Source organism: Panthera pardus, unplaced genomic scaffold, assembly GCF_024362965.1.
Source record: "Panthera pardus isolate Hobbes unplaced genomic scaffold, ASM2436296v1 HiC_scaffold_11, whole genome shotgun sequence".
Classification (NCBI taxonomy): Eukaryota; Metazoa; Chordata; class Mammalia; order Carnivora; family Felidae; genus Panthera; species Panthera pardus.
The window spans coordinates 43,068,007-43,094,105 of NW_026526666.1; the positions used below are offsets into that span (position 1 = coordinate 43,068,007).

The following is a 26,099-nucleotide window of genomic DNA, read 5'->3' on the forward strand; positions in this document are numbered from 1 at the left end:
GGGTTGGTGGCAAGCAATGATATCAAACCTAACAGAGCTACTCGAATGGAGAATCCTGTGCTTCAGAGGAAGGGCTGTGAGTTAGTATCTTGAGAGACCTGAGAAAGCTGGACCTAAGAAATCAACTTCCACAGGCAGGTCCTCTCTTCTATTAGGTGGGGCTTTTGCTTTCTCATTCACACCTGATTTCATAAAATATATTCCCTTTGAGCATGTAAACACTTAAGGAAAAAAAATTAAAAGGAATGCTGAAACTGTTCCTTTTGTGGTATCACACCTTCTACTGGTATGCATAGTCATATGGGATTATAGGTAAAAAGGAGTTGTAAGAATCCTGTGTGACAATAATAAGAGTAGATCAGCGGATTGCACATCAACTTCTCTGGTCAGAAAGTCCACTTCCCTCACACCATCTGGATTGAGGATTGGAGATAAATATCTCTAGAAAATGCAATGGTTCAGTTCCTAAAAGTGATGATGCCATAATCAATAATTGTTTGTTTTCAAAATAGGGACAATTTTTAAAGTTAAAAAAGAAATTCTCCAAATGTTATACATTGTCTTAGACAAAAATTTTGACTATATGTTAAGGTCTCTATGTCTCAATTTCCTTATGTGTGTGTGTATACGGGGAGTAATATTTTTCCTCATGAAGTTATTGTTAAGGATTAAATGAGATCATGAAAGGAAAATAATTGGCATGGAGTCAAGTAAAGATCAAGGACTTGTTAAATTATTTTTTAAAAAAGAAGGCCTGACATTTATATATCCACTATATTTTTGGTTAAGAGTTTATTTCCAATATTTAATGTATTAAATAATAGCTGACACATCCAAATCATGTCAAACAGAAATGTTGACCCTGATTTCTTGAGTTACATAGTCCCATTAAATGAAAAAATTGTGACTGAGGATACCTCAACAATAAGACTGGTTAAAGCATTCTAAAAAAAGCAACATCCCTCTAGGCGTAAATTCACAACCCATAGCCTTAATGACCAGCAGTTTCCCAAATGTGATATTCTGATGGACTTCGAGATCCTTCAGGAATTACTGCCATACTCAATCAGTTATCCTTTAATCTAGCTTAGAACTCAGTCTCATTTGATTATTAGCAGTCTGAGCTTAAGTGAGTTTAGAAAATTGCATATTGACACAGAAAATTTATGCTTTTTGCAGTCGAACGCTCTGATATAAAGGCACTAGTTTACAAATTTCATTTGAAGAAGTTTTTAAAACCAACATAGTGATTTTGGTTTTCAGTCCATGTGAGAAGCTTTAGAAGAGGATGAAGCATACAGCAATGGGTCTATTTTCTACTGATATTCTCTATGATTTGTAGATATTTCATCATCAACGGAAACTAATTTACCAATATAAACCATAAACCCATCAAAATTAATATAATCTTGAAATTACACAGAAATACTGACCTGAATCCTATGAAACTACTTTTGCAGGAAGGAAAAAAAAAAAACTTTAATTTTAGGAGAATTACAGTCAGGTCTTTTTAGCTTTGACCAAACAACAGTATCCAGGGAGGGTATCATTCAGCACAATTCAGTTCACTTTTTTGGATTTATTAAATTATTTACCCAGCATTCAGGACAATCATATCTATGATCTATCATTCAAACATGGGAATGTCAAATCTCTAAAACTTTCTTTAACCTTTGCTCTAGCAATTGAATAAGAATGTTCCTTATTTCTGAAAGAGGAGATACTAGATTTTTCTATTTGCTACATGCACATATTTTATAAATTTGTATTCCATAATATGTATATATTAATTTAATCACTTGTTTTCCCCATATATAAGCTATTAATGATAACAATTATAATACCTTTCATTTTATATATATTCTCAACTGGTCTTTGATTCATATTTTTACTTGATATTTTCAATCAACTTTATGGAATACATTTTTAATAACCCTAACCTATATACTTACTTTTTGAATATTGAATACATGAATTATTAACTCAACTTTATAGATAAGGAGAATGAGATATTGAAAAACTAAGTGACTAAGAGTACTGGGTATGAATTACCAAAATATAAAATGGCAATGAAAAGTTATCTTCCAGTGACAGCTTGTAATATGCAAGTGTATCCATATATTACTCAGTTGTAGTGAATTCAATACAATTTTGTTCATTTGACAATAAAAAAATGGCTTCACATAACTTTAACTTATTTGTACTGCATCCTGTAAATAGCTACATCTTCTTTTTTCTTTTTTTTAAATTAATTTTTTTAATATGAAATTTATTGTCAAATTGCTTTCCCTACAACACCCAGTGCTCATCCCAAAAAATGCCCTCCTCAATGCCCATCACCCATTCTCCCCTCCCTCCCACCCCCCCATCAACCCTCAGTTTATTCTCAGTTTTTAAGAGTCTAATAGCTACCTCTTCTTAAGATTCTTTTTTTTATAATCTCGCTTGGCATTTATTTGTTAACATGTCTACATTTCTCACTAGAAGTACTTTTAGGAAATTTGTGTTACTCATTGTTTCAGAGTTTTTAGCATATAGTAGATGTGGAGGATGTTCAATATATGCTTGTTGCAAAAATAAATGAAATGCTGGTTTGTCATACTATGGGAGTTAACTTCTTAGGAGGGAAATTTACATTTAAGCTAACAGCTTAATAAGCCAAAGAACTTAGAATATGACAGCTCATAGTCATGAAATCCCATGCCTATGTTCACATGTTTACAATGAGTAACAACAATTTTACTGGCAAGTAAAAATGGGTCTGCCCTCCGGCCAAAGTTTATTACCTCCGTCTCTGACCCCTGCCACCTTAGTTTCTGGGTGACCTGCCATGGTTTGCTTTTTGAGGTTGTTATCTGTGAGGAGTGAGCAAATAGCAACACCGGTCACACAACTTAAATGAGCATACAGTAATCAATAAGAGCAATCAATAAGAAAGCTAAAATAAATACATGAATGAATAAATAGATAAAACAATTTAAAAAATCTGAATCACAATGTGATGCTATTGAATGAGCAAAGCCTCATTACATCTTACCACTATCTGCTATCATCAGCAGGTTTAAAAAATAATTGCCATATTGGACAAAGTTTGCTGGGTTTCATAAGGTAGTGAGTGTTATTTTCCTGCATTTCTTCCACTTAGGAACAACTGGCAGCAAGAGCCTGGCCTTGGGGAATCAATAGAAGTGACCCATGACTTGCAGTCTCATAGGCAGCAGCTAACCATTGGCTCTTTTCTACAATCCCCATGGACTACTGTCCATCTCCAGCTCAGCCAGCCATTTGGTCACGCTTGGTGGTGAAGACAGAAAAGGAAAAGGAGGTTTGATGGAGAGCGAGAAGCAAGATGCAAAGCCAAGCACTCATTAGATATTTTTCTTTGCCAAATGGAAATAGTTTCATTGCCTTTCCTTTCTCACTATAAATATTTGCACATATGCACCATGAAATAATTTCAGAAAATATCGAATACCAAAATGAAAAAAACAGAAATCATGCACGACCCCCACCACCCACTCTGCTATCTATCCTTTTGGTCTGTAAAACACATTTCTCATTCACATTATAAAACACGACAGAAAGGAAAACCTGGAAGAAGAGTGAGGATGAAATCTCTTTCTCTCATACAGTTAAAGAAAAAAAATTAAGGAAAAATCAAATCGAAACAAGAACAAAACCTAATAAGAATGGCAAGCATTATCAGACATTCAGAAGATATACAGGACAGAGAAAGCTTTCAAAAGGAAGAAGAAGAAATGATAGTGATCAAACCAGCCTGTCTCAAAAAACCATGGCACTGAAAAGCAGAAGCAAGAGCTCTGAGGAAGAACAAAGAGGTATGGAGAGAACAGAGTGAGCAGGTACCAGGAGGAGAGAGCAAGGAAAGAACACAAGAGGGAGAAGGCAGCAGGAATGGCCACAAGAAGATAAGCAACATAAGAACGGAGATGCCCCCTACTCCTGATCTGACCCTGGAAGACCACCTGTGTAAGTTCGTGAACTGCTCAATTTCTTCATTTTATTTTTGTTAAACAATCAAAATATTTTAAGGTGGTACAGATGAGAGAAGAGACTTCCATTTATATTTAAATCTGTAACTCAAAAAAAGGTAAATCACTCAGCATTATAAAAGATAAAAAAAATTAATGAAGGCAACTTAGCTACATATTTCAGCCAGAATTTTTTTGGTGTATACAACAAAACATTCTAAAAAGGAAGTCAGCTACTTATCCTATTCCTGGGTCATATATCATTGGCAGCTCTTTCCACATAGAGGAGAACCGAGCATGCAAAAGCTTTCTGGGAAGAAAACTGCTTTGACAGAGAATTGTGTGTGTCTATGGGGCGGGGGTGGGTGGGTGGGTGGGTATGGGTGTCTGAGAGAGAGAGACAGAGAGACAGAAAGAGACAGAGATAGAGACCAAGAGAGACAGGCAGAGAGAGAGAGAGACAGACAGACAGACAGACAGACATAGACACAGAGAGAAGGGAGATTTGTGATTTATTTGCCCTTATGAGATAAACAGCTACAAAAAAAATCAGGTAGATTTGTCTTGAATTTAATTTTTTCACCAAAATAACAATTTCCATTTTATTGGATCTATCTAGTGGGTGATTAAAAATATAAAAATAATCACATTTTAATGTCAGAGTTCTTCAACCATTTTAGAGTGCAGGAAATGAAGCCTTGTGATTGTGGGAAGTGACTTGACCAAGGTTGCCTAGTTAGTAACAGAGTTGAAGAAAGAATACTCATTGTTCACTGCTTTTATTTTTGGGGTTTGCTAAATGTCATCTGCTACACATGACCTGGCCTCAGTTCTTTCACAAACAAGGTAAGTTTGGGACTCTTCTGAAATGGGAAATTGAGAAAGCTGCCTTCAGCAGAAGATGGAGCTGCCAGGGCTATGATGCTAATCCCTGCATGTCTGTCTTCTCTCATAAATTCACAGCTAAAAGGATACTTCCCCAAGGAGGAGGTCTTTGAATTCAGGGCAGAGGAGATTGTGCTTAATTCTACCAAGAGGTTTTACAAGACTCCTATAAGAAGGAGGCTCAGAAAACATTACTTCTAAGTATGAAATCAGCTCCAGGCAGATTCCGGTAGTTGCAAGAAGGCTTTTGAGTAGCATCTCCAAGTGCTTAAAAAATTGACATTCTCATCAACAAATATTTGTTGAGGACCTAATATACACCTAGTACTCTGCACAGAGAAATGTGAGACAGCCTTGAGGGGCTTCTAATCTTGCCAATCTCATTGGCCAGCCAAAACCATACATAAAGGATAAGAAACAGCCAAAGTGGCCTGTACAGAGTGCAGATACAGGGTAGGAAAAATAAACGCCTGAGGAATTCATAGGAGGGAGAAATAAATAGGGCTGTTAGAGACAGTTGCATGAAAGAACTGACTCCTGAGCTGTGCCTAAACAGATTTATATGACAAGAATACAAACAGAAGGGCATTGCAGCTGGGGAAACAGGGTCAGTAGAGATAAGAAGCTCAGAGTGTGTCGTGGATAATGAGAAGACTCATTTGGTTGAGCTCGAGAGTATTTATAAAAGCTAGTTGGTGACAAAGTTGGAGAGAAGGTAGGGCAAAGTTCTCAGGACAAAAATGCCAGATGAAAGATGCTATAGGCAATGAGGAGCCGTCAAAGATTTGTGGCTAGGCGAACGAAATGCAAACGTGATTCATATGATTAATCTGCTGAAGCACAAAATGTGTATTGAAGGGCAAAAGATGGGAAACAGAATAGAGGGAGAAAATTTTAACAGTCTAGACATGAATAATGAGAGTCTTGAAAGAAAAATAAAGCATATGATCATATAATCAATGCTATGAAGCAAGAAATCAAGGATTTGGTAACACGATCAGAGTTTGGTTTGGAAAAATGAGTCAAGTTTTAAGACAAATTAAGTTTCACAAAGAAATGCCTAGTAGCTAGTTTGAGAGAACAATGTTCAGAAGTGATTATCAGATATTGAAAGAACATGTAACATTGTTAGTTGACACTATGCAGCTGGATAAGTCCTCTCAGGGAATGAACATTTCCTTTGTGCTTAACATACAGAAGGAACAGAGAAAAAAAAATAAAGGCCATAAATGTCATAGCTTCTTGGAAGCACAGTAGCAACGGACCGGTTGGCCAACCTCTATCTCAAATTCCTTCCACAGTCTCTGTTTCCTGATGATCCAAGACTGGTGACATTGGCCAAGGGTCTGGAGGGAACCCATAGTCCATCATTCGGAAAGTAAAACCTGAACAGGTAGAAGCCCTGGTGACTTGGCCAATGTCTACCATGGTTCAAGCATCTCAAAACTCCATTCTGGAGAATATAGCTGATCACTTATTGAGGGTCCCATGCTGTTTTCAATACGATATGTATAATAACTTTTTTTTTAAGTAACAGAATAATAAAAGTCTGAATGATTACCTGAAGACATAATAAACTGTCAGTGGAGGAAAAGTGACACACTAAGCTTGGAATTGTTCTCTTGATATTATAATATGGCTGTAAAATAAATCATAATAACTAATATTTGCTAATGCTTTATGTGCCAGGCCCAGGCTAAATAATGTTATTATACATTTATAAATTAAATTTATAAACAAAATAAATGTTAATTCCAGCAAAGCAAAGGAAGCAGATGTTATTCCTTTCACTGTAACTTCACACATTAAAAAAAAAAAAAATGAACAACACAGAGTGCACGTAGGACACAGATAGGATATGGGATAATCTATGGCAAGACACTAACACATCAAACTCCATCCATTATTATAACCCAAATCCAAGTGAATGCCCTCTGACTTGAAATTTTAGTGTAAGTCTAAAAGACAAAACATAAATTAATCAAGCACACACACACAGATTTGTGGGAGGAGGAAGGTTAACGGATACTTCAACTACATGAATGACACAATCCAAAAAACCTTTTTATGAAGCTACCCTTGGTAAGCTTCATTTAACAAAAAGGCACTAAATTATGGTTTCTAGTAGGACTGATGGCCACGTTCAAAATTCATAATAGTGATGGACCTCAGCTTCACTAATGTCTCCACATACACTGTTTCAAGCAAAATATAGTCCATTTACAAGAAGTGCAGAAATGTTGTTAAACTTAATTAGACGTAATTGTCACACTTTCATTAGGTATTAACATTATGTAAAGATAAACTAGCGTATAATGAGTTCTTGCATTGTCATATAATTGTAATTTTAATGATTACATTATGACCATTATAATACAGTGCATATTTTCAATTTTCCCATTAGTGGGCAATTATTTATAAGGTTTTCTATTACAATCTGTCCACAGAGACCCAGTTATTAATGCCTTCATTTTCCTAGAATGATGACCACAATGTTCAAATCAATATGATGGCCACAGGGAGAATTGCAAAGCAACATGGAAAGAACAACAAAACTACAACCATGAAGTCAGCTCATTCAACACACGCCTGAGGATATTTCAAGATGGAGAAAAATAATATATTAATATTCTTCTGAGAAGGTCTAGTTTGTAAGGTTTTCTCAAGTATATTTTCCCTCATTTTTTTGTGGCCTTAAGTAGCAAGTCTTTCTTAAGTCAGTTTCCATGGTATGAAATATTCAATAGCCTAACCTTTGAAAAATGTCTTCAGCAGTTTTCACCATTCAGAGAATTAAATTAACATCCCACAAAGCCATTTCTGGGAAATTTTTTGAATTGCTCAAGGTTGTATGTCAAGAAGCAAAATGCTGATGAACTGTATGATTCATCCCCAAAGATGATGAAAAGTGGGAGACATCTCTTAGAACAAAGGCAAAGGGTAATGCAACTGGACAGTGATTATGCAACAGTGATTATGGGTCCTGCAACCTAAAAACAATAGCAATAACAATAATAACATCAAACAAAGTTTTCGTTTTTTAACCACTACCTCAGAGAAATCGCAGATCCCCTCGTTATTCTTTTGGTGAAGTCTGAGACCATTTGGTCGACTTGGAGAGGTATCCAGAGGCATGGAAAGGGACTTAGAAATGCAGCATAGAAAACACCTGGCCTTAGCTGGTTGTGTGAGTTGGTCTCGAGGCCTTATACAGAGGCATCACAAGCCCCTCAGGGTTCCCTGCAGTCCTCCGAAACCAACTTCACTATGTCTCCTCCAACTTCACTAGGGCTGTTCCATTATCTCTGAATCCTGGGCACCTTGCACTTTACAAGGTTAGTGAAGAAATTAATGAACCAGTTAGACTGGAATCCAAAACTTCAAAGTAGCTCTTAGTTTATTATCTAACTTGATGGTAAAGGGAAACAGATTTTCACATGGCCCAGTGCCCCTCTCCAAGAAAAGCTATTGGTCAAGGCACCTGGGTGGCTCAGTCAGTTGAGCGTCTGACTCTTGGTTTTGGCTCAGGTCATGATCTCACGGTTTCGTGAGTTCAAGCCCCGTGTCAGGCTCTGCGATGACAGCATGGAGCCTGCTCGGGATTCTCTCTCCCTCTCTCTCTGCCCTTCCCCCACTCACGCTGTCTCTGTCTCTCTCAAAATAAATAAACTAAAAAAATTTTTTAAATAAAAATAAACAAATAAATAAATAAAGGCTATTGGTCAAAGTGTTCAACAAATATCTACTCATATATTTTGGTGATAAGGTTTGAATATTTTATTTTTCCATTCAAATGGAGGAGAAGCAAGAGTCCTGGCACACAATAGGTGGCTTGTCCTCAGACATTAGTAATGTGTAAGACACACCTGAGGAACTGATTAAAACGCAGGTTCTATTCCCAGAGATTATGTATCTATAGGACTGAGGAGCTGTTTTTATCAAGACATTCCAGAAGATTCTGAAACAGGTGGTCCACAGAATATAGTTGAGAAATACTGCTGCAGCTGGTGCTCAATTCAGCGGTAGGGAAGCCACACAGGCCAGTAAACACAGCACTAAAGGAGGATTCAGAAGACCCTGTGATAGAAGCTCTGCTACCATAAGAGGTGTCATAAGAGGTGACTTGAGAAAGTCATTAAAGCTAGCCCGGTCTTAGGTTTCCCACCCATGAGATGCGTGTTGGGCTCATTTTGGAATTTCCTTACTGTGATCTCTTATAAGGAGATCATGAAGTTGGCAATAGACATTATTGAGCTATGTATAAAATTCTGAAATGTCAAAAAGGAATCATTTATTTATCCAATTCAAAGTCACGGACACATCTACAGTTTTGGTTTTCAGCTGGAACTGTATCACCTCTGGTTATCAGAATTTCTGATGGCAGTTATATTTTTTTCAGATTTATGTAGATGGAAAAATGAATACTACTTAAAAAATATAGGTTGGTTTTTTTTTTAAGGATCACATTTTTCAAAGCATAAAGCCTGTAGGGGTAAAGTCACACAAAGGAATATTGGTATGAAAAATGTCGGGACAGACTGGGATAGAGATTTCTAAGTTCCAGTCCAACCCTGAAAGTTCTTGACGAATATTGGTTCTTAAAGTAAGAAACTAACAATTCCAAACAGACTCATGTCATCCACTCAGCAACTGGGTAGTGAGCGTCACTATGTGGTAGGTGCTACTTGAGGGGGTAGAGATATAGCACGGGGTAATATGCAGTCCTGATCTCCTGGTGCTTACAGTCAGGTAGGGGGAAGATGGAGAAGAGCAAACACATGATGCGTCAGGCCATGATAAGTGACAGAAGGAACAATAAAGTTTGGTAAGCAGGCTGTGGGGAGGGGGCCAAATGGAGGATGTTGTCAAAGAAGGGCTCTCTGACAAGGCAACATTTGAATCAAAACCTAAAGAAAATGAGAGCGCAAAATCATAGAGGTCTCTGGGAGGACTCCAGATGTACTAAGTTACAGAGTACATGTTTTTCAAAATAGGGAGATGATTCATCTTCTATATTATCATAAGCCTTACTTTAGCTAACATATTTATGAGCTCATGTTCTGGGTAGACTCCAGGCTTGTAGAAAGCACATGGTCATTATTTCTTAACAGGGCTTGTGGAGAGTCCAGGTGAAATCTCTAGCCCACTGATTATCTGACAACGAGGTAAAGCTTGGACTTTGGCACAACAGTAATTTTTGCTGCTTCGAGAACACATCTTGGTTTGCCTCACATCCTTGCGGTCAACATATTTTTAGTTCACTCTGGGATTTGTTCTGTCTTGGCAGGGGTTTCTCAACTACTTTCATTTCCTACCTGCTGACAGCCTGATGAGCATGATTTATAAATATTAAAAATAAGGAGGTGAGACCGGATGCAAAGAACCTGCCAACACATGCCAGAACCTCTGATGAGTTCCCAATAAAACTAGAGAGTATGTTTCAAAGTATCAGTGTATTCCCCGTGTCTAGGGCAATGTCTGACACCTAGTTAGCACCCAGGGAATATGTGCTCAAAGAATGAATGAAATGTTTGTAAAAGACTTAAACACGTCTGTGCTGCCTATCTCAAACCAAAATAAAAACTCTGCCTGAATAGAATAGCTTGGTGTGAGTGTAGTGGGTGAGGGCGTGTGGGTGTATGTTAGTAAACAGGATGTTTGCAATCCTTTATGAGAAAGCAAGGCAGCTGCTCCCTAAGCTCCTAGTAGAGGAAGCTGCCAGTTTTACATCCTTGAAAGCCCCTATTTGCATAGACCCTTTATAGAAGGCAGACGTTAGAAGTAGAAATAGTATATGATCACCGAATCTCACTTGAGCTAGAAAGTTCTGCCTGTGGTTTGTGATTTTTGGAGATGTGTGTGCTGACAACAAAATTAACTTCTCCAAGAGCCGAGAATTGCCTACTCTCATCATCCCTCTTACTGTAATTTACATGACTTGACGAAATTAGACTGTTATTTCCATTGGGGTGATCTGCAAAATCATAAAATGATGTGTATTTTGGGAATGCCTAATTAACTCTCCTCAGTTCCACTGAGGTTTCAGCTACTAATATAAGCATTGCAAATACCATGGAGGTGTTCACATCTAGTTTTAGAAACCAGAAAGAGATACTAAAAGGACTTGGAAGAAAAATTTCTTTAGAAATCAGGCAATCACAAGAATTCAAATCAAATGGTGAGCCTAAGGGATAAAATAGGATATACACTGATTTGCCAAAAGATGTCTTGCAGCAAATAGCAAGAAATACTTTTATAGTTGAAGTCAATATTAATAATCAAAACAGTAGAATTACACACACACACACACACACACACACATACACACACACACAAAGTCCACCTCCATTCAGTTTTTATCACAAACATTAACTAATATTGATCAAGCTGTTTGGCATAAAAGTTTGCTTTAACATATATAATCAGCATCTGAAGTGAGAGCCACGTTTCCTAGACAATTGCCAGCACCTTGTGTCATACTTGTAAATAATGGGCTACTCCTATTGAGCACCATCTGCTTAATATAGAAAAATGTTCATCTTAATTAGGAAATTCTTCTTATTATTTAATATTTACTGAACACCCTCAACGTGCTTGGCAGCAAAAACACCAGAAACACACTCTGCCCACCAAGAATCCACCTGCTAAGGAAAATATGATGAACCAGTTAGGCAGGCATTTCTGTTTTTCGTAATTCTTTCCAGGTGACAAAATTGCCAATGGTTCAGTCGTTGGAAGCGTCTTCTCTTCTAATCAGGGTGGGATGGTGAACTATCAGATGAGTTATGAGTGAAGTAAAGATAAAGAGGAGATAAAGAGCAAATTAATTATAATCATGTAAGTGAAATGTGCTCCACTGACAGGGGAAAATATAATGCACTCCCAAGTAAACATGACTGTATTTGTTAAAGGCTACACAACACATTAGAAATACAGAATAGAGGAGCACCTGGGTGGCTCAGTCAGTAAAGCATCTGACTTAGGCTCAGGTCATGATCTCACTCATGGTTTGTGAGTTAGAGCACTGCATCGGGCTCTTTGCTCTTTAGAGCCCCACATAGGGTCCTCCTGCTTCGGATCCTCTATTCCCCTCTCTCTCTGTCCCTCCCCCACTTGCACTCTCTCTCTCTCAAAAATAATAAAATAAACATTAAAAAAAACAAATACAGAATAGGTAGTGCAAAAGTCACCTTGAAATAGCAACATTTTTCATCTTGCATTTACCTTCAGAGCTCTTGCCCCTCCACAATGATACATGTAGGCTGTAGAATATTCATTTCACCACAAGGATATTAACACTGTACTTAAGAAAGATATAATGCTCAAGTATCTACTGTCAACTAGAAGAATTAAGACAGATTGACAATCCCTCCCAGAAGTCTTCCACTATGTCTGTCCCCTTCTCTTTTCCCTGCTCTCTGCTCAACAAAAGTTCAAGAAAATTTGACATGTTCAATATTGCAATGGTATAGGGAAACATTCTCAGGGACAATAAACAAACTGTTTGCATCAGGAGACCATTACAAATATTCCTGTCATTGTGTCTTTGCATGAATTATCTAGTAATAATTTAAATTATCCTTTTAGTGAAAATTATAAATGTTTTTTGTTACAAGAATTTAATGCCTCAGGTATATATTTTTTTGGATCCTGAATTCTAACTAGTTCTCCACTTCCCATGGTATGAAGGTCCCTGTCTACCCTGCCAGTGTCTCGCTAAGTATTTGAGGTTTGGCTTTGTTTTTTAACACTTTTCTTTCAATCCTATGTTTTCCTCATTGTGTTTTCTTCCTAAGAAAAACATACAATGAATGAAAAGAATGCAATGATTTTGGTCATAATGCTACTTTTTCTCCCCCTCAAGTTTTATTGTTTCTCACAAATCACCAATGCCAATTGTCCCAATTATCCATTTGGAACATGGGAAGTCAGAGAACGGAATGTTATCCAGTGTCTTAATTTTATGGATATACTTCCAAGATAACCACCTTACCCGGATAATTCAGGCAAAAGGGAAATCACATATTAGTGGAGGTAATGCTGTGATGATGGCAGTTGTCAAACAGTGCCAATATGAACGTTAAATGAATATAATTTGAAAGAAATACTTGACAGAGGGATAATGACTAGTTCATAGATTGTCAGGTAATAAATACCTAATGAGCAAAATTGTAAAGCAAATAGAAGGTTGAACATACACCCAAATGTTGATTCTTGACTCAAAGTTGGAGAACGGAATGATTTGTCTCTCTGTCTAGAATGATAAAGCAGCCTTTCCTCATAAGCTAATGAGCAACACCATCTGGCATGATTACAGAGGAGCAAGATCTTAAGAAAGTGAAGAATAAAATGACAGAGCTGTAGCTGGATTTTCACAGAAGGTTAAAAAATTCTCATCATTAAAAATATCATAATAAAAATCACTTTAGGTGTTCACATAACACTGCACCAATAGTATAAAGATTATAAAACCAAAGGTTTTCAAAATCATTGAATATAATTCCTGATATCTTAGACTCTTTCTCTACCACAGTGGGTTTCAAAGTGCGGTCCTAGGACAACAGCAATAGCACTACCTGGGAATTTGTTAGAAACACAAACGCTGTGGCATTGCCCCCGAAACCAACAACGCACAAACTCTCAGGATGGGTCTAGCAGTCAGTTTTAAGCAGTCCCTCCAGGCGATTCCGATGTCAGCTCACATTCGGGATCCACCTTCCTACCAAATCAAATAAGAGTCAAAGATTGTTGCTGTTTCTGCCGTGTGCTAAAGAAATGAGTTAATTTGGTCAATTCTGTTTAAGCTGGTCCAAGTGCTAAAGAATAAAAACTCGGTCAGACCATTCCTTGAGTGACATGATGATCTCTTTGAAACAGAGGGCTATCACGCTGGTAACCTTCTGTAGAGCAACAGAACAAATGGCCTTACTCCTACCTTAATTGCATAGTTTTCGAAAGTATGTATTTTCTTCTTTTTTTTTTTTCAACGTTTTTTATTTATTTTTGGGACAGAGAGAGACAGAGCATGAACGGGGGAGGGGCAGAGAGAGAGGGAGACACAGAATCAGAAACAGGCTCCAGGCTCCGAGCCATCAGCCCAGAGCCTGACGCGGGGCTCGAACTCACGGACCGCGAGATCGTGACCTGGCTGAAGTCGGACGCTTAACCGACTGCGCCACCCAGGCGCCCCTGTATTTTCTTCTTTTTAAGCTGAACTTTGGTAGACCCCGCAAGATAAGCTATGCAAGTTTGCCTCGATCCTTTATTTATGTGATTGTTTTTCCCCTCTCTTGGTCATTCATTCAGCAAATATTAAATATGTATTCTGTGCTATACACTGTTCTAGGTGTTTGGGATTTATCAGTGACAAAAATAGACAATGATCCCTGGCTTAAAAAACTTCTATCCTAGTGGGGGAGTCAGACAAATGATAAAGGATAAAATAAAGAAGCATATTCTATAGAATGTTAGAAGGAAACAACGCTATGGGGGAAAAGAAGAAAGTAGAACAAGGTAAGGATAGGTGGGAATGCTGGTTATGGAAAGTAGGATTTCAATCTTAAGTGACATTATGTTAGATTTATTGACTGGATGACAAATGAGAAAAGGATTGAAGGAGATGATGAAGTGAATCATGCAATATATGGGGAGGAAGGGTCATCCCACAGAGAGCTAAAGTAGAGGCTAAAGGAGGGAGCATGCCGATCGTGGGTGAGGTGCAGCTAGGAAGTGTGTGTGGCTGGAGCGGAGTGAGCACAAAGGAAGTTTCATAAATGAAGGTCAGTGAGGCTACAAGGGGTCAGATCACCCTAAAGGTAATTGTAAATCACTGTAAAAACTTGTGCTTGTACTTTAAGGGATATAGGGGGCTATAGCAGGGTTTTGAGTGGAAGAGTGACAGGATCTGAACTATGTCAAAACACTTTCGTTAAGTTTCCTCTAAATCCATGTACAAATTCACCAACCATTCATGCAGTGGTTTAAAAAGAATTCTCAGTAAGGCAATTCACTTTCTTTGTTATCAAAGAAGAAAATGTTCTGTGGGAGATAATTAAAAGATAAAGTTGGGTGGTGATCAGTTCTCCTTTACTTGGTCTTTTGTCCCCTGCCTTCTGTGATGGTTGGTTGTTGTATTTGCTTCCTAGAGCCCAAGAGTGTAACCCTAGGTGTGGGTACTAGGAACTGATTTTTCACCAGGCAACTGACAGCTAACAGAATTGTGAGTGAAGTCTCGGAACCTGCTTTTCCACTGATGTGCAACTAAAATGGAAACCTGTATTTGAGGAATGGCTCTGTCAGTGACTTATTAAAAACCCAGTGCCCAGTCACACAAAATTCCTAGAGAAGGTAATAGATTTGCCAACCTTTGGTAAGGCAGAGCAAGGGGTAGTCTGTCTGAATAGAACTGTGGAAACTTTTCTATCAAAACACAATCCTGGAACTTGCCTCGTTGTATTACAGTGACCCCTATATACTGAAGAAAAGTGTTTGGAAATTCACAAGTATTTCAAAGAGTGGCAAAGGGACTTGAAGACTTAAAAAAAAAACCACACTACCAGTTATTATTTTTTTTGCTCATTTGCTCATCTAGTTATCCCTTCAGAGTCAAATATTATATCAGGTGCTAGGGAAACTAATACATAAGAGTTGATATTCCCTCAAAGAGTTTATGGACTGCCTAAAGAGATTAGACATAAATGGCAATAACGCATGGTAGGGAGTGATGATTTCCATTTTTAAAAAGTCCAAATGCTATGGATTTTCTGAGGAGGAAATATGAGTCCTAATTAGAGATATTATAAAAGGCTTCATGGAAGAGGTAACATTTGATTTGGTCATAAAGGATGCATTTGTGTGCATGGTGATGGGAGGAAGTACAATTTAGGCAGAGGGAACAAAGTCTGCAAAGCTGTGTTAGTCAAGGTCGGGTTAGCTGTCACCGTGTGAGGGGCAAACAAGGCCTACACTGCACCATTGGTAGTGATAATGACAGAACAAAGAAGACGAGTTATTGCTGAGGTTATTTCAAGGAAACCTGAAATATCTCTGGGCCATTTAGCTGATAGAAGTAGAGTGAAAACAATACATTTGGTATTTTGGTGGCAAACCACCACCATGGTAGGTCTGAGAACAAAATGGAGCTGGGTACAGTCCCTGTCCTTATGAGGTGTGTCGTCAATGAGAGAAATGGATAAATTAAGCATGGTAAGGTCAGATAAATCGTTGAATTCTTAAGGATTTAAGATTCAACTTAAGATGGTCACCACACTTAACTGGCCAGAAACAGAGCATAGTCACAAAATTGGGATTCAACTACAAGCAGATTACGAAGGTATTTGGGAAATAGCTATTCTTCACTTCCGTATTTCTCTGGCTCAAGGATCAATGAAATGTGGTCTTATCCTTCAATCAAAGCAATCTACAATAGCACAATTTGCAGTATCATCTTCAGATTAACAGTCCTGGCCTGGCCTGGCAACTTCTTCAAAATGCAAATTCTCAGGCTCCACTCAAAATCACCTGAATCAGGTCAGGAGACTATATGCACACTTAAGTTTGAAAGTACTGTGTTGAAAGAGAAAGAAAGAAAGAAAGAAAGAAAGAAAGAAAGAAAGAAAGAAAGAAAGAAAGAAAGAAGAAAGAGACTATTGATCTAGAGGACCATTCTTTTTCTGAGAAAAAGAGCTAAAGAGGGAAGCCCATTTAGAAGGTCAATAATACCACACCTGATAAGTCTCTTGTTTTTGTTTGCAGAGAACCAAAAAATTCAATTCTACAGGCACTCGTAGAGCCCCTACAACATCTTACACACTATTTTTACCTTGAAATGGTTGTCCAAGCAATTAAAAATCTAGTCGCCCAGATGGATATAGTATAGCATGAAAAGTCTCAAAACAATCAACTCTGTCTTGAGAGTCTAGGCTTGCAACAATTAAGGAAAAAGAAAAGAGACCGCTCCTGGTTCATATGTTTTTTTAATAAACAAATATATAACCATTCTTAATTTTGACTTTAACCTAAACTTGAAGAGAGACAGAGATGGTTGGAAAAAAATATCAAAGGAGAGTAGAAATCCAAATTATGGGAGAGGAGTAAACGAGCTTAAGAGATAGATGACTTCAAACAAACAAACAAACAAACAAACAAACAAGAGAAGTTAAAAACCTCCAAAGCCCTTATAAAGTTTAAAAGTGTAGATATATTCTAGTGGGGTTTCTAATTTGAAGCCTATTTGTCTCTGTTTCACACCCTCTGCGGTGTTCAAAGGCCTTTATATCGAGGGCATGTTCAGCGTAAGTGTCTATTGGGACTTTCTTTCTCTACAGTATAATCTGGCCATGTATCTAGCTATTCTGTCAAGTCATATCCTAAGGCCCAGGAGAACTTATTTCCCCAAGTACACTGGTTGCAAGTCTTGATTTCTGCAATATCAGTAGTCTGCACAGCCTTCCCTTTAAAAATATGGTCACTGAATCTTAGCTGTTTCTCTTGTTTTAATCCTCAACTAAGCTGTCTTGTCAAATATATCAGTGTTCACTCTGTGTATGTGTGCACACATGTGTCTGTTTTTAAGCACATGGCAGGTTGGTACTGATAGCTTGATAAATTACAAACATCCCTTCAAGCATTTTCCCATTATTAAAATAGATTCTTCTCCCTCTTTTATTGAATTTTTAATTTTCAGTGATGTGTATTATAGAAGAAGCCTAATGTAGGTCATTGGATGCCATCATGAATAATGGGAAAAACAAAATCCCTTGTTTCCCAATGCTTGTTAGCATGAAAACAGAGCCCTGGATGCCTTATTATACTTTTTGACTCAGGAGTCCTGTGGGTCTGCCCATGACTGCTATGTGAACTTACTGTTCCTGCCAAAAATATCAGCTGGGATGGGAACATTAATTCATTTTAACAGAGGTGTGTCAACGTTGCTCTTGAAAAAGTGCTGAGATGCTGAATTTTCAAAGACCATCTTCAAAAAGGAAGAAAAGAAAAAAAGAAAAATACTATTTTTAATACTGTGCCCAGCCTTTCAGTCCAAGAATCTTTCCACTTTGCCTATTTTCTGTTGGTCCAGGATTTCCTGGAGTTATACCTATTATTTATTCTGAGTTATGAATAACTAGACATCTTTGTTTTCAGAGTCCAGGTAGAAAAACAGTACTAGTTTGGGTGAATTAGGCACATTTCGGTGCCTTGTGGCCAACTCTCAGGCTAGCACAGTTTTTTCTTTTATTTTGATTTTGTTTTTGCCCCTGCCCCTTGCTGTCCTCCTTTTCTTGAGGCAGCTTACCTGCCTTGTAACCCAATGGAAAGGACTCTCAGAGAGTTCCCAAATTCTCAGGGCGAAGGGGCTTAAAACTTCTTCCCACTCTAGAAGCCACTAAGGGTTTGCAAACCTAAGGGATGTGAGCCAACTTAATCCTAAGAAACTTTCAAAATGGCCAAGCTGAAATAGCAAAACCCAGGCTGTAGTTAAAACCATGCCAGATGACAAACCTGTCTCCAACAGAAGGCAGTGAGAAATGACGCCTCACTGATTTCTTTTTCTCTCCTTAGGATGGAGTGGGAAAGGATGGAACATGCTGGCAAATATTAAACATGGCAGCCATCTTGATATTTACGAATCAGTTTGCCATTTTGATAGTGTTTTCTGAAAGTGACTTTTGTGCATCCTGTTTCCTAAACAATCCTTAAAAGTAACTCCCTCCCTTCTCAACCTCTGCACCTGAGGCAGTAACATCTTAAAACATTGATCTATTTGCTGCTAGCTTTCATTAATTTCATCCATCCCTGAAGGCGGAGCCACATTGGTGCCAGCTAATTAAGACCTATTTAGGGCAGCTCAGGGCCCTTTATCAGCCCTAAATTAGCTTTGCGTTTTTAATGGGGACTATAGCTTTCTCAATTATTACTTAATTAAATAATGTGCTTGCATTTGCCAATGTATTTCTAAAGTGGGAGGCAAGCTGCAACTGCCCACCTGCCTACAGGTAAGAAGAATATCTCCCACTGGCTCTCTGCTGCTTCTCCAGGAGAGTTCACATTCATTTTGTGTCAGTACATGGCCAGGCACATAATCGCATTCTTCCGATGCTGAGTGTGGTGCCATGTGCCACCGTCAGCCTGACATCACCTCGAGGGTATTTCAGTCTTAAGATGTATTAATGCAAATGTGTAAATGTCAGCAGGCTAATGTTATTTATGCATACCAATCATTCAAAGAGGGAAGAAAGATCCATTTGGGTCCAGTTTATTTTGAATATAGGACCTTTTAATTCCAAAGTTTTCTGGTTTGTTGAAGGTTGTTTCCTAGAAAAATATTTGGTTAAGTGAAAATGTAAAGGTGACCACTGTCCGAAAGACCTAGAATTCCAAAGAAAACTGGGCCCCAGAAGATGAAGAGAGAAAAGACAAGCTGCCTTCTCTTTCTTTTTCTCAGCCTTTCCCATAAGGTCACTCTTTCCTAAGTGACAAGCCAAATAATTTTAGTCAGTAACTGATAAGGAAGCAAATTAAATTTCATTTGGTTTGAAAAAAGTATTCCAATATGCTTATGAGTTGGTCTAAACTTATTCTAAGAAACTTAACACTATATACATTTCTTTTACTACTTCATGTTTCCACAATGAAGAATCCCTTAAGACAAATTAAAAAAAAAAAAAGAAAAGCAGTGGACAAAATGAAAAGATGCCCACCTTACGTGGGAGAGAGGTTTATACTTCTTTAAAAAGATTTTGACAATTTGAAGAAGCAAGCTCAGAGTCAAATTTTTTCTTTGAGAAACTCCATTTAGTCATTTTCCTACCATGAATCATTTTAACTACTAGGGACACAATTTTTTTAGATTCTATAAATTATACATCATAATGGTGACATAACCTCTCTGTTAAAAACCTGATGAAGAAAATGAGCACTTGCTAAAAAGTTCCAGTAAGTTCAGGCAAATCAACCAAAATAGCTGTACAACAAAAGTCAAATTAAACTGAGGTCCTTCTTCATTACTCCCTCATGTCTGCAATGACATATCCACTGGCCATATTCCTATTTACTTAGGAGAAAAATATTTAAAACTTTTGTTAGGGTATAAGTAACACACATTTTGTGAGCATGGACCTCCATGAATGCTTGGCATTAATGCGTCTTCTTTGATGTAAAAGAATCTGAAAATGCTGACTAATAATATTGCTGGTTGTGATGTTATTCTAAGAGTGTTGTGTGTATGTTGTGGAATGAAACAGATGAGTAATTACATTGGTGTCTCTAGGGCCTGTGATTGCCAACATGGCAAAAAGGAGAAACACATGTAAGATACATGAGGTAAAATTAAAACATGATAGCCCTGAATCTGAATTGGAAGTTTCAGTTTGAAATCATGATGATTTTATCTTTGAACAATATAGGCATTGTTTCTACACTAGCTTTGTCCAATGAAAAGGCCAAGAAACAAAGACAAACCTAGCGGCAACGCGCACATGTAGCACCAAGATTTTGCTATCTTAAATACTAAAAGGACCAAAGTTCTTTGGAGAAATGTCTGGATCTAGCTTTGCATCAGAATCTGTATAAGAAGAGCCTAAATCAACCTGTAATACCAGGAATCAAAGAAGCTATCCAAAATTACTAAAGGCATGTCAAAAGGACTCCAAAACTAATTTGAAGAGGTTCCCATGGCACAAAGTAGGACACTTTGAGCATAAAGACATAATTCTAATAAATCAAAATATTCCAAATATAGTTAAATATATGTCAATATGTAGACATTGACAATAATAAACTAACTGGTCACTCTTGGAGGATGCTAGGGAACCAGTGCCTTAGAACTGATAAAGAAAAAGGATTGGTCCTATCTTCTATCTCTTGGTTTAAAAAAAAAGTTAACAAGGACAAGTTTCTCTTTATAAAGTTTCAGCTAATATAAATGAAAACATGAAATATCACCATTTCACAACCTCTAATGAACTACTGAATCTAGACAATGATCGTTAATGACTGCTAACGTAAATGGAGAAAACTGGTCAGTATACCTGCTGATAGAAGTACCACCTAATGGTCTTGGTAAGAAGAAAATATGGCCTGAATCCAGTAAAGCCTCACTATAGTAATACCAATATACAAAAAGCCCCATGGGAGGGTGCAATTAGCAAAAATTAGGTTGTAGAATACTGTATAGTACAAATGACTAGTTTTTTTTCAATAATGGGGGAGAGAGATATTGATTAAGAGAAATATAGGGGACATATCAATTAGTTGTAATGTATAGATCTTATGCTAATCCTGATTTGAACAGTGTATGGACCTTAATGCTAATTAATCCTAATCTGAATTAAATTTTAAAAATATTAATAAGATTATTGGAAAAGTTTGAAAACAAACTATATAATGTTATTAAAGAAATATTGCTGTTTTTATGTAGGACAATGGCATTGTACTTATTTTTAAGAATCTTTATCTTTTAGAGATACATGCTGAAATGTTAATGAACAAAATAACATGATGTCTGGCACTTGCTTCTTAATAATCCTTGGGGAGGGAGAAAACGTGTAGGGATATAGATGAAACAATATTGGCCATGAGTTAATAGTTATTCAACCCAAACAGTGAGTATACAGAGGTTCATTACACCACTAGTCTCTCTACTTTATAATTTTGACGTTTTCCTTCATAAAAAGTTTAAAAAAATATCCTTGTTTGAAATTTTGCAATGAATATCAGATCACTATGGGAAATCCTTAGACAATAAAATCCACACAGCTAAAGTTAGGATACAGATTTAAATTATAGAGCACATAACAGCCTTTGAAGTCATTTTGGTCAACCTTTTGCCATCCAACCAGATTTTACCAAAACCATCCATTCTGCTCATTTCTCAAATACTAGCACAGTTGTCTCTTTCAGTCTGGTTGCAGGACTCTATGATGCAACCAGACATGAATAGACTTGGTGAGGAAAACAGAAGGAAGCATTATAAAATCAATTTGGCTTTCTTCCTCCCTACTTTTATTTTGGTAACTTTACCAAATGAATGATACCTGGACATTAATTTGACCAAGCAAGCTCTTTCCTACTATACAAATAGCTTTTCTCATCACAGCCAGTAGGAAAATGAATCCTCCAAAGCTATTCTCTCCCAATGCTTGCTGTACAATCCACATATCTTTGACAGTGTGCCGTCTCACTGAAAGCTCACAGCAAAAGCCAACATGATATAAATACACAGGAGCATACGGCATGCTGAGTGCTTCTCTGATAGCCCCAAATGATTCTAGGGCATATAGTTATGACTGGGGGATACCCTGAGGGCTGACTATGACTAATGAAATACCAAATATATCTAATTAATTGCATTGCTCTGGGCTAATGAGAGACCAGAAATTTCCAACCCCCTTGAGATGGTCATATTTATATAGAATTGTGCTACATACCTACTCCTTTATCCTGCCTATCTCTTTGGAACGCTTATTCCACACTGATTCAAATCTAACTATTGGGATTCTTTTTTCAAACTCTAACAGGGAAAAGGGCCAGCATTATGGTTATTCCTGCCTTGCAATTCATTAGAAGCTGTGCATTTTGGGTGCTCAGAAATAGAAAATGCTATGTTCAACTTACATTATCAATAGGAGAATTGGTCCAGATAAGGTTTTAAAATAATTATCAGCATACAAATTACACCTAGAGATATCAGAAACTTCCCCCCACAAGCACATACCCCAGTGTAATTAAAAACTTAGATTTGATAATATTAAACAGTGAAAGATACATTTTGAGGAAATCAGAATGTTAATATTGGAATTATAGCCAATGCTCAATTTATCCATGGTATTACATGAATAAGTAAGATTCACACATGACTTAAAACTCTTGCAATTGTTTTCAATATTTTCCTTCAGTGGCTCTTTATTAGAATGAGAAATGTGAACTAATAATTCTACTTCTCTCTCATACACTGGTTGCCTTTCTCAAAAGAAAGAAAAAAATGGTAGGCAGTAGAGTTATATGGGAAAAGGGAATAAGAGGGAGCAGAGAGAGGAAACGGGAGATGTAAGGAGTGGGAGAAAAATGAGGTGAATAGGCCTCAGGACAAAGAAGTGGGAAGGGTGTTTTATAGAAGGCTACGGAAAAAAAATGGATGTAATGAAAAATGCAAATTGGTTTGTTGGATAATTGAGTAAATGGTATTTATACCTCATTTCTCTTCAAGAATCCACTGTTAATGATTTTCAGTAATGCATAATTTCAATATGGTATTCTGCTGAACATACCAACATATCTGTTAGATACCAAGTTATGGTGCTCACGATCATAGGGTCTATTTGCATGCAAGAAGCCGTGCAACCTTATTAGACAATCAATAGCCTGTTCTGTCTTGTAGTCTCAGGTAAATTTTTACCACAACTTCCAAAGGAGTTTAGGTCCTAAAGTTCCTTAATATGTCTGTTTTGAAACAGAAAATGTGTAGACTTCCTTTCGGCTAACATCCAATTTAACCAATAGCAAATTGAGCTAAATAAGAACAAATCTAAAGATATCTTGGGGAAGCATCCAGTATTTTTTGGATCCTCAAGCCAATCAAAATGGAGAGAACAGAATGTAGTGTAGGTGGAATAAATGGGGCCTAGCTGCTGGCTCATCAAGTAATCATAATAGTCAAGAAAACAGAACAATCAATTTGAAAAATAACTCTGTTCATTTGATAGCTGGCAAAAGAACTCAGCAAGGAGCTAGCAAAAAAGACAAAGGCTAGACAAAAGACATGAGGCTGCCTCTCAGAGGACTCACCTGTCTTTCCCAGTTTCCTTCTTAAAAATGCCATCACAGTAACTCATGCGCTTCTCTGTGGTCACGTAAATTTGGGCATTCGGGTAGATGTCAACAGTCTTTTTCAACATGTTGTAAACAATGCCATTGCCGTCTTTCCTCATATTGCGGAAAGGGCCCCAAATAACGTAGATAGTAGCGTTTGCTTCCTTGAAAAAATAGTCAGGATTTTTTAGCAAAAGAGGAACACTGGTATGGGACACAACTCGAATCATTGTCATGCGGCCAACATCTTCTTCATAGCCCTTGGTGGGGGCATTGTTCATTCTCCAAATGCAGGATGACTGGTCTATCTCATTCCCCACCTTCTGGCCAGCCATCTGACCTGAGTTTGACACTATGGCGCAGAGGTCACAGTCCAGTTGCAAGGGCTGAAAAACAGAGAAATAAGACAGGGGGAGAAACATGTACGTTAGTTAGTTCCACCTATCCAAACAAGTTCTTCTGGGAAGAAAAAATTCAGATATTGTGCATAGCTGCTGGGTGTAGGAGTTTCTGAAATATACGTACCGATCCTACAGTAGGGGTTATAAAGCTAGGGGCATGCTTCCATTTAACAAGTGAATACAGATTGTTAAGAAATAATTTTATTTAATAATAATTTCTATCCCCTTGTGTCAGTTTAAAATTAAATGGAAAAGTAGTCATTTGTTTTCCATTTTAAATAATGACTTTTCATTTCAAACCGTAATTTCAAATGAAATGAGGAAATAGGGAGATTTGATCTCTTTAATAAGGACAGTGGCTAAAAACAGAAATGCAAAGGGAATATATCCAGGCATCAATTCTGTACTTTACTTATACGTATGAATAGTTATATAGCAGTTGATGAAAATATGAAAAATTCAGCAAATGATGAGGTTCTGGAAAAATTGTTCAGAACCAAGAACTATTTAAGACAAGTCTCAGGCTAGCAAAAATTTTACAGAAATCCTTAAAAAATTTCCTTGTATCACCATGTTAACTGGCCTTTGTGTTTATGCTTATTTTTGATGGATTAAGAAAGGTTTCTTTTAAGAACTCAGGGAAAGGATATACAGAGATAATCCCTAGTGCTGGCCTAACCACCACCCTCCTTGTTGTAAACCAACGAGGTAACAGAGACTCCGAGGTTAAGCACCAGCTTTCAGAACTTGCAGATGAGAGATTCAAGTTGCAGTGTTAGATTCAAATCTAGATCTTCTAACTCTAAATCCATTGCTCTTTTCACTATTCCCTGCACTCCTGCCTCTCGAGCAAACCAAATAAATTCCTTTTGTTACTTTCCTCCTACATGAGGAAAAGTCATCCTATCTTTTAAAACAATGATAAAGGAGCAATGCACTTTGTTGATATATATCTTTCTCATCTTCCTTCCATGAGATTCCACATTTTGTATCTGACATTTGATCCTGTATTTTCATTTTTATTGGGCCAATTGGTCATTGGCTCTTCTCACACTGGGTACTGCTCTTATTTTATGAGTTATGTTGTATTTTATTGTTTAATTATGTCTGTCCACTACACCATAAATTCTGTAAGAGGCAATGTTTTCTTCATTTTAATCCCAGAAGTCCTTGGATTACTACAGCTCAGTATATAGTAACTAAATTAGGAAATGAAAGCAATTGAATTGAGATAATTTATTGGAAACCTGAACACCGAACTTGATATTAGGGAAGAAATGGACTTTTCTAATTCATTGAGAATTGTTGATTTAGATGAAAAGAGAAACATAATCTGCAAGAAACCTATCAATATACAAACAGGTTCAATCTAGGTGAGTAAATGGAGAGGCAAAGTACCTCAGACAAGTCACCTGCATAATTACCTCACAACTGTATAACAAGAAGTCTTTCCTATCAATGGTAGGAATCCAAAGTAGTTACTGAGCAACTATGATGTACCATGTTCTGGGGGTTGGGGTTTATTCAGCTGTGAAAATCTTAAGTAGAAATCCCTGACCTCATAGATCTTACATTGAACTGGGAGGAGAAAGGTAATAAATGAATCAGCATAGTATATAATATGATAGATGAAGACAGGTGCTAAATAAAGAAAATTAAAGCAAGGAAGGGGGTTAGAATGCTTGTGTGTGTGTGTGTGTGTGTTAGTGGAAGGATCAGAAAAGGTCTAGGGGTGGGTGGGGAATGATATTTGAAGAAAGACTTGAAGAAAGTAAGAGGGCTGGCTTTGCGGATTTGGGTGGGGGGAATATTCCTGCAAAGCAAAACCAAAAGCCACTACAAACACCCCCATGGCAGGTAGGAGAGGAACAAGGAAGAGAGCAGTGTGGCCTGGCAGAGCATTGTAGAGAGCTAGTGGGTACTGGGGTCAGAGAGATGACCAGGGAGACATCATGTAGGCCCTTTTACTTAGGAATCTTTGAAAGGCTCTGAATGGGGGAGTGGCTGATCTGCA

General features: G+C 37.5%; 1 protein-coding gene across 4 annotated transcripts in view; it reads right to left on the minus strand.

Annotated features, from left to right (window-relative positions):
- The window catches only part of ST6GALNAC3 (ST6 N-acetylgalactosaminide alpha-2,6-sialyltransferase 3), a 535,005-nt gene that overhangs the window by 177,491 nt on the left and 331,415 nt on the right, over positions 1-26,099 (minus strand). For all 4 annotated transcript variants that reach the window (XM_053893750.1, XM_053893742.1, XM_053893755.1 and 1 more), the window contains exon 3: positions 23,661-24,070. In XM_053893750.1, the coding sequence (XP_053749725.1) occupies positions 23,661-24,070 (410 nt within the window). The remainder of the gene's footprint in view (positions 1-23,660; positions 24,071-26,099) is intronic.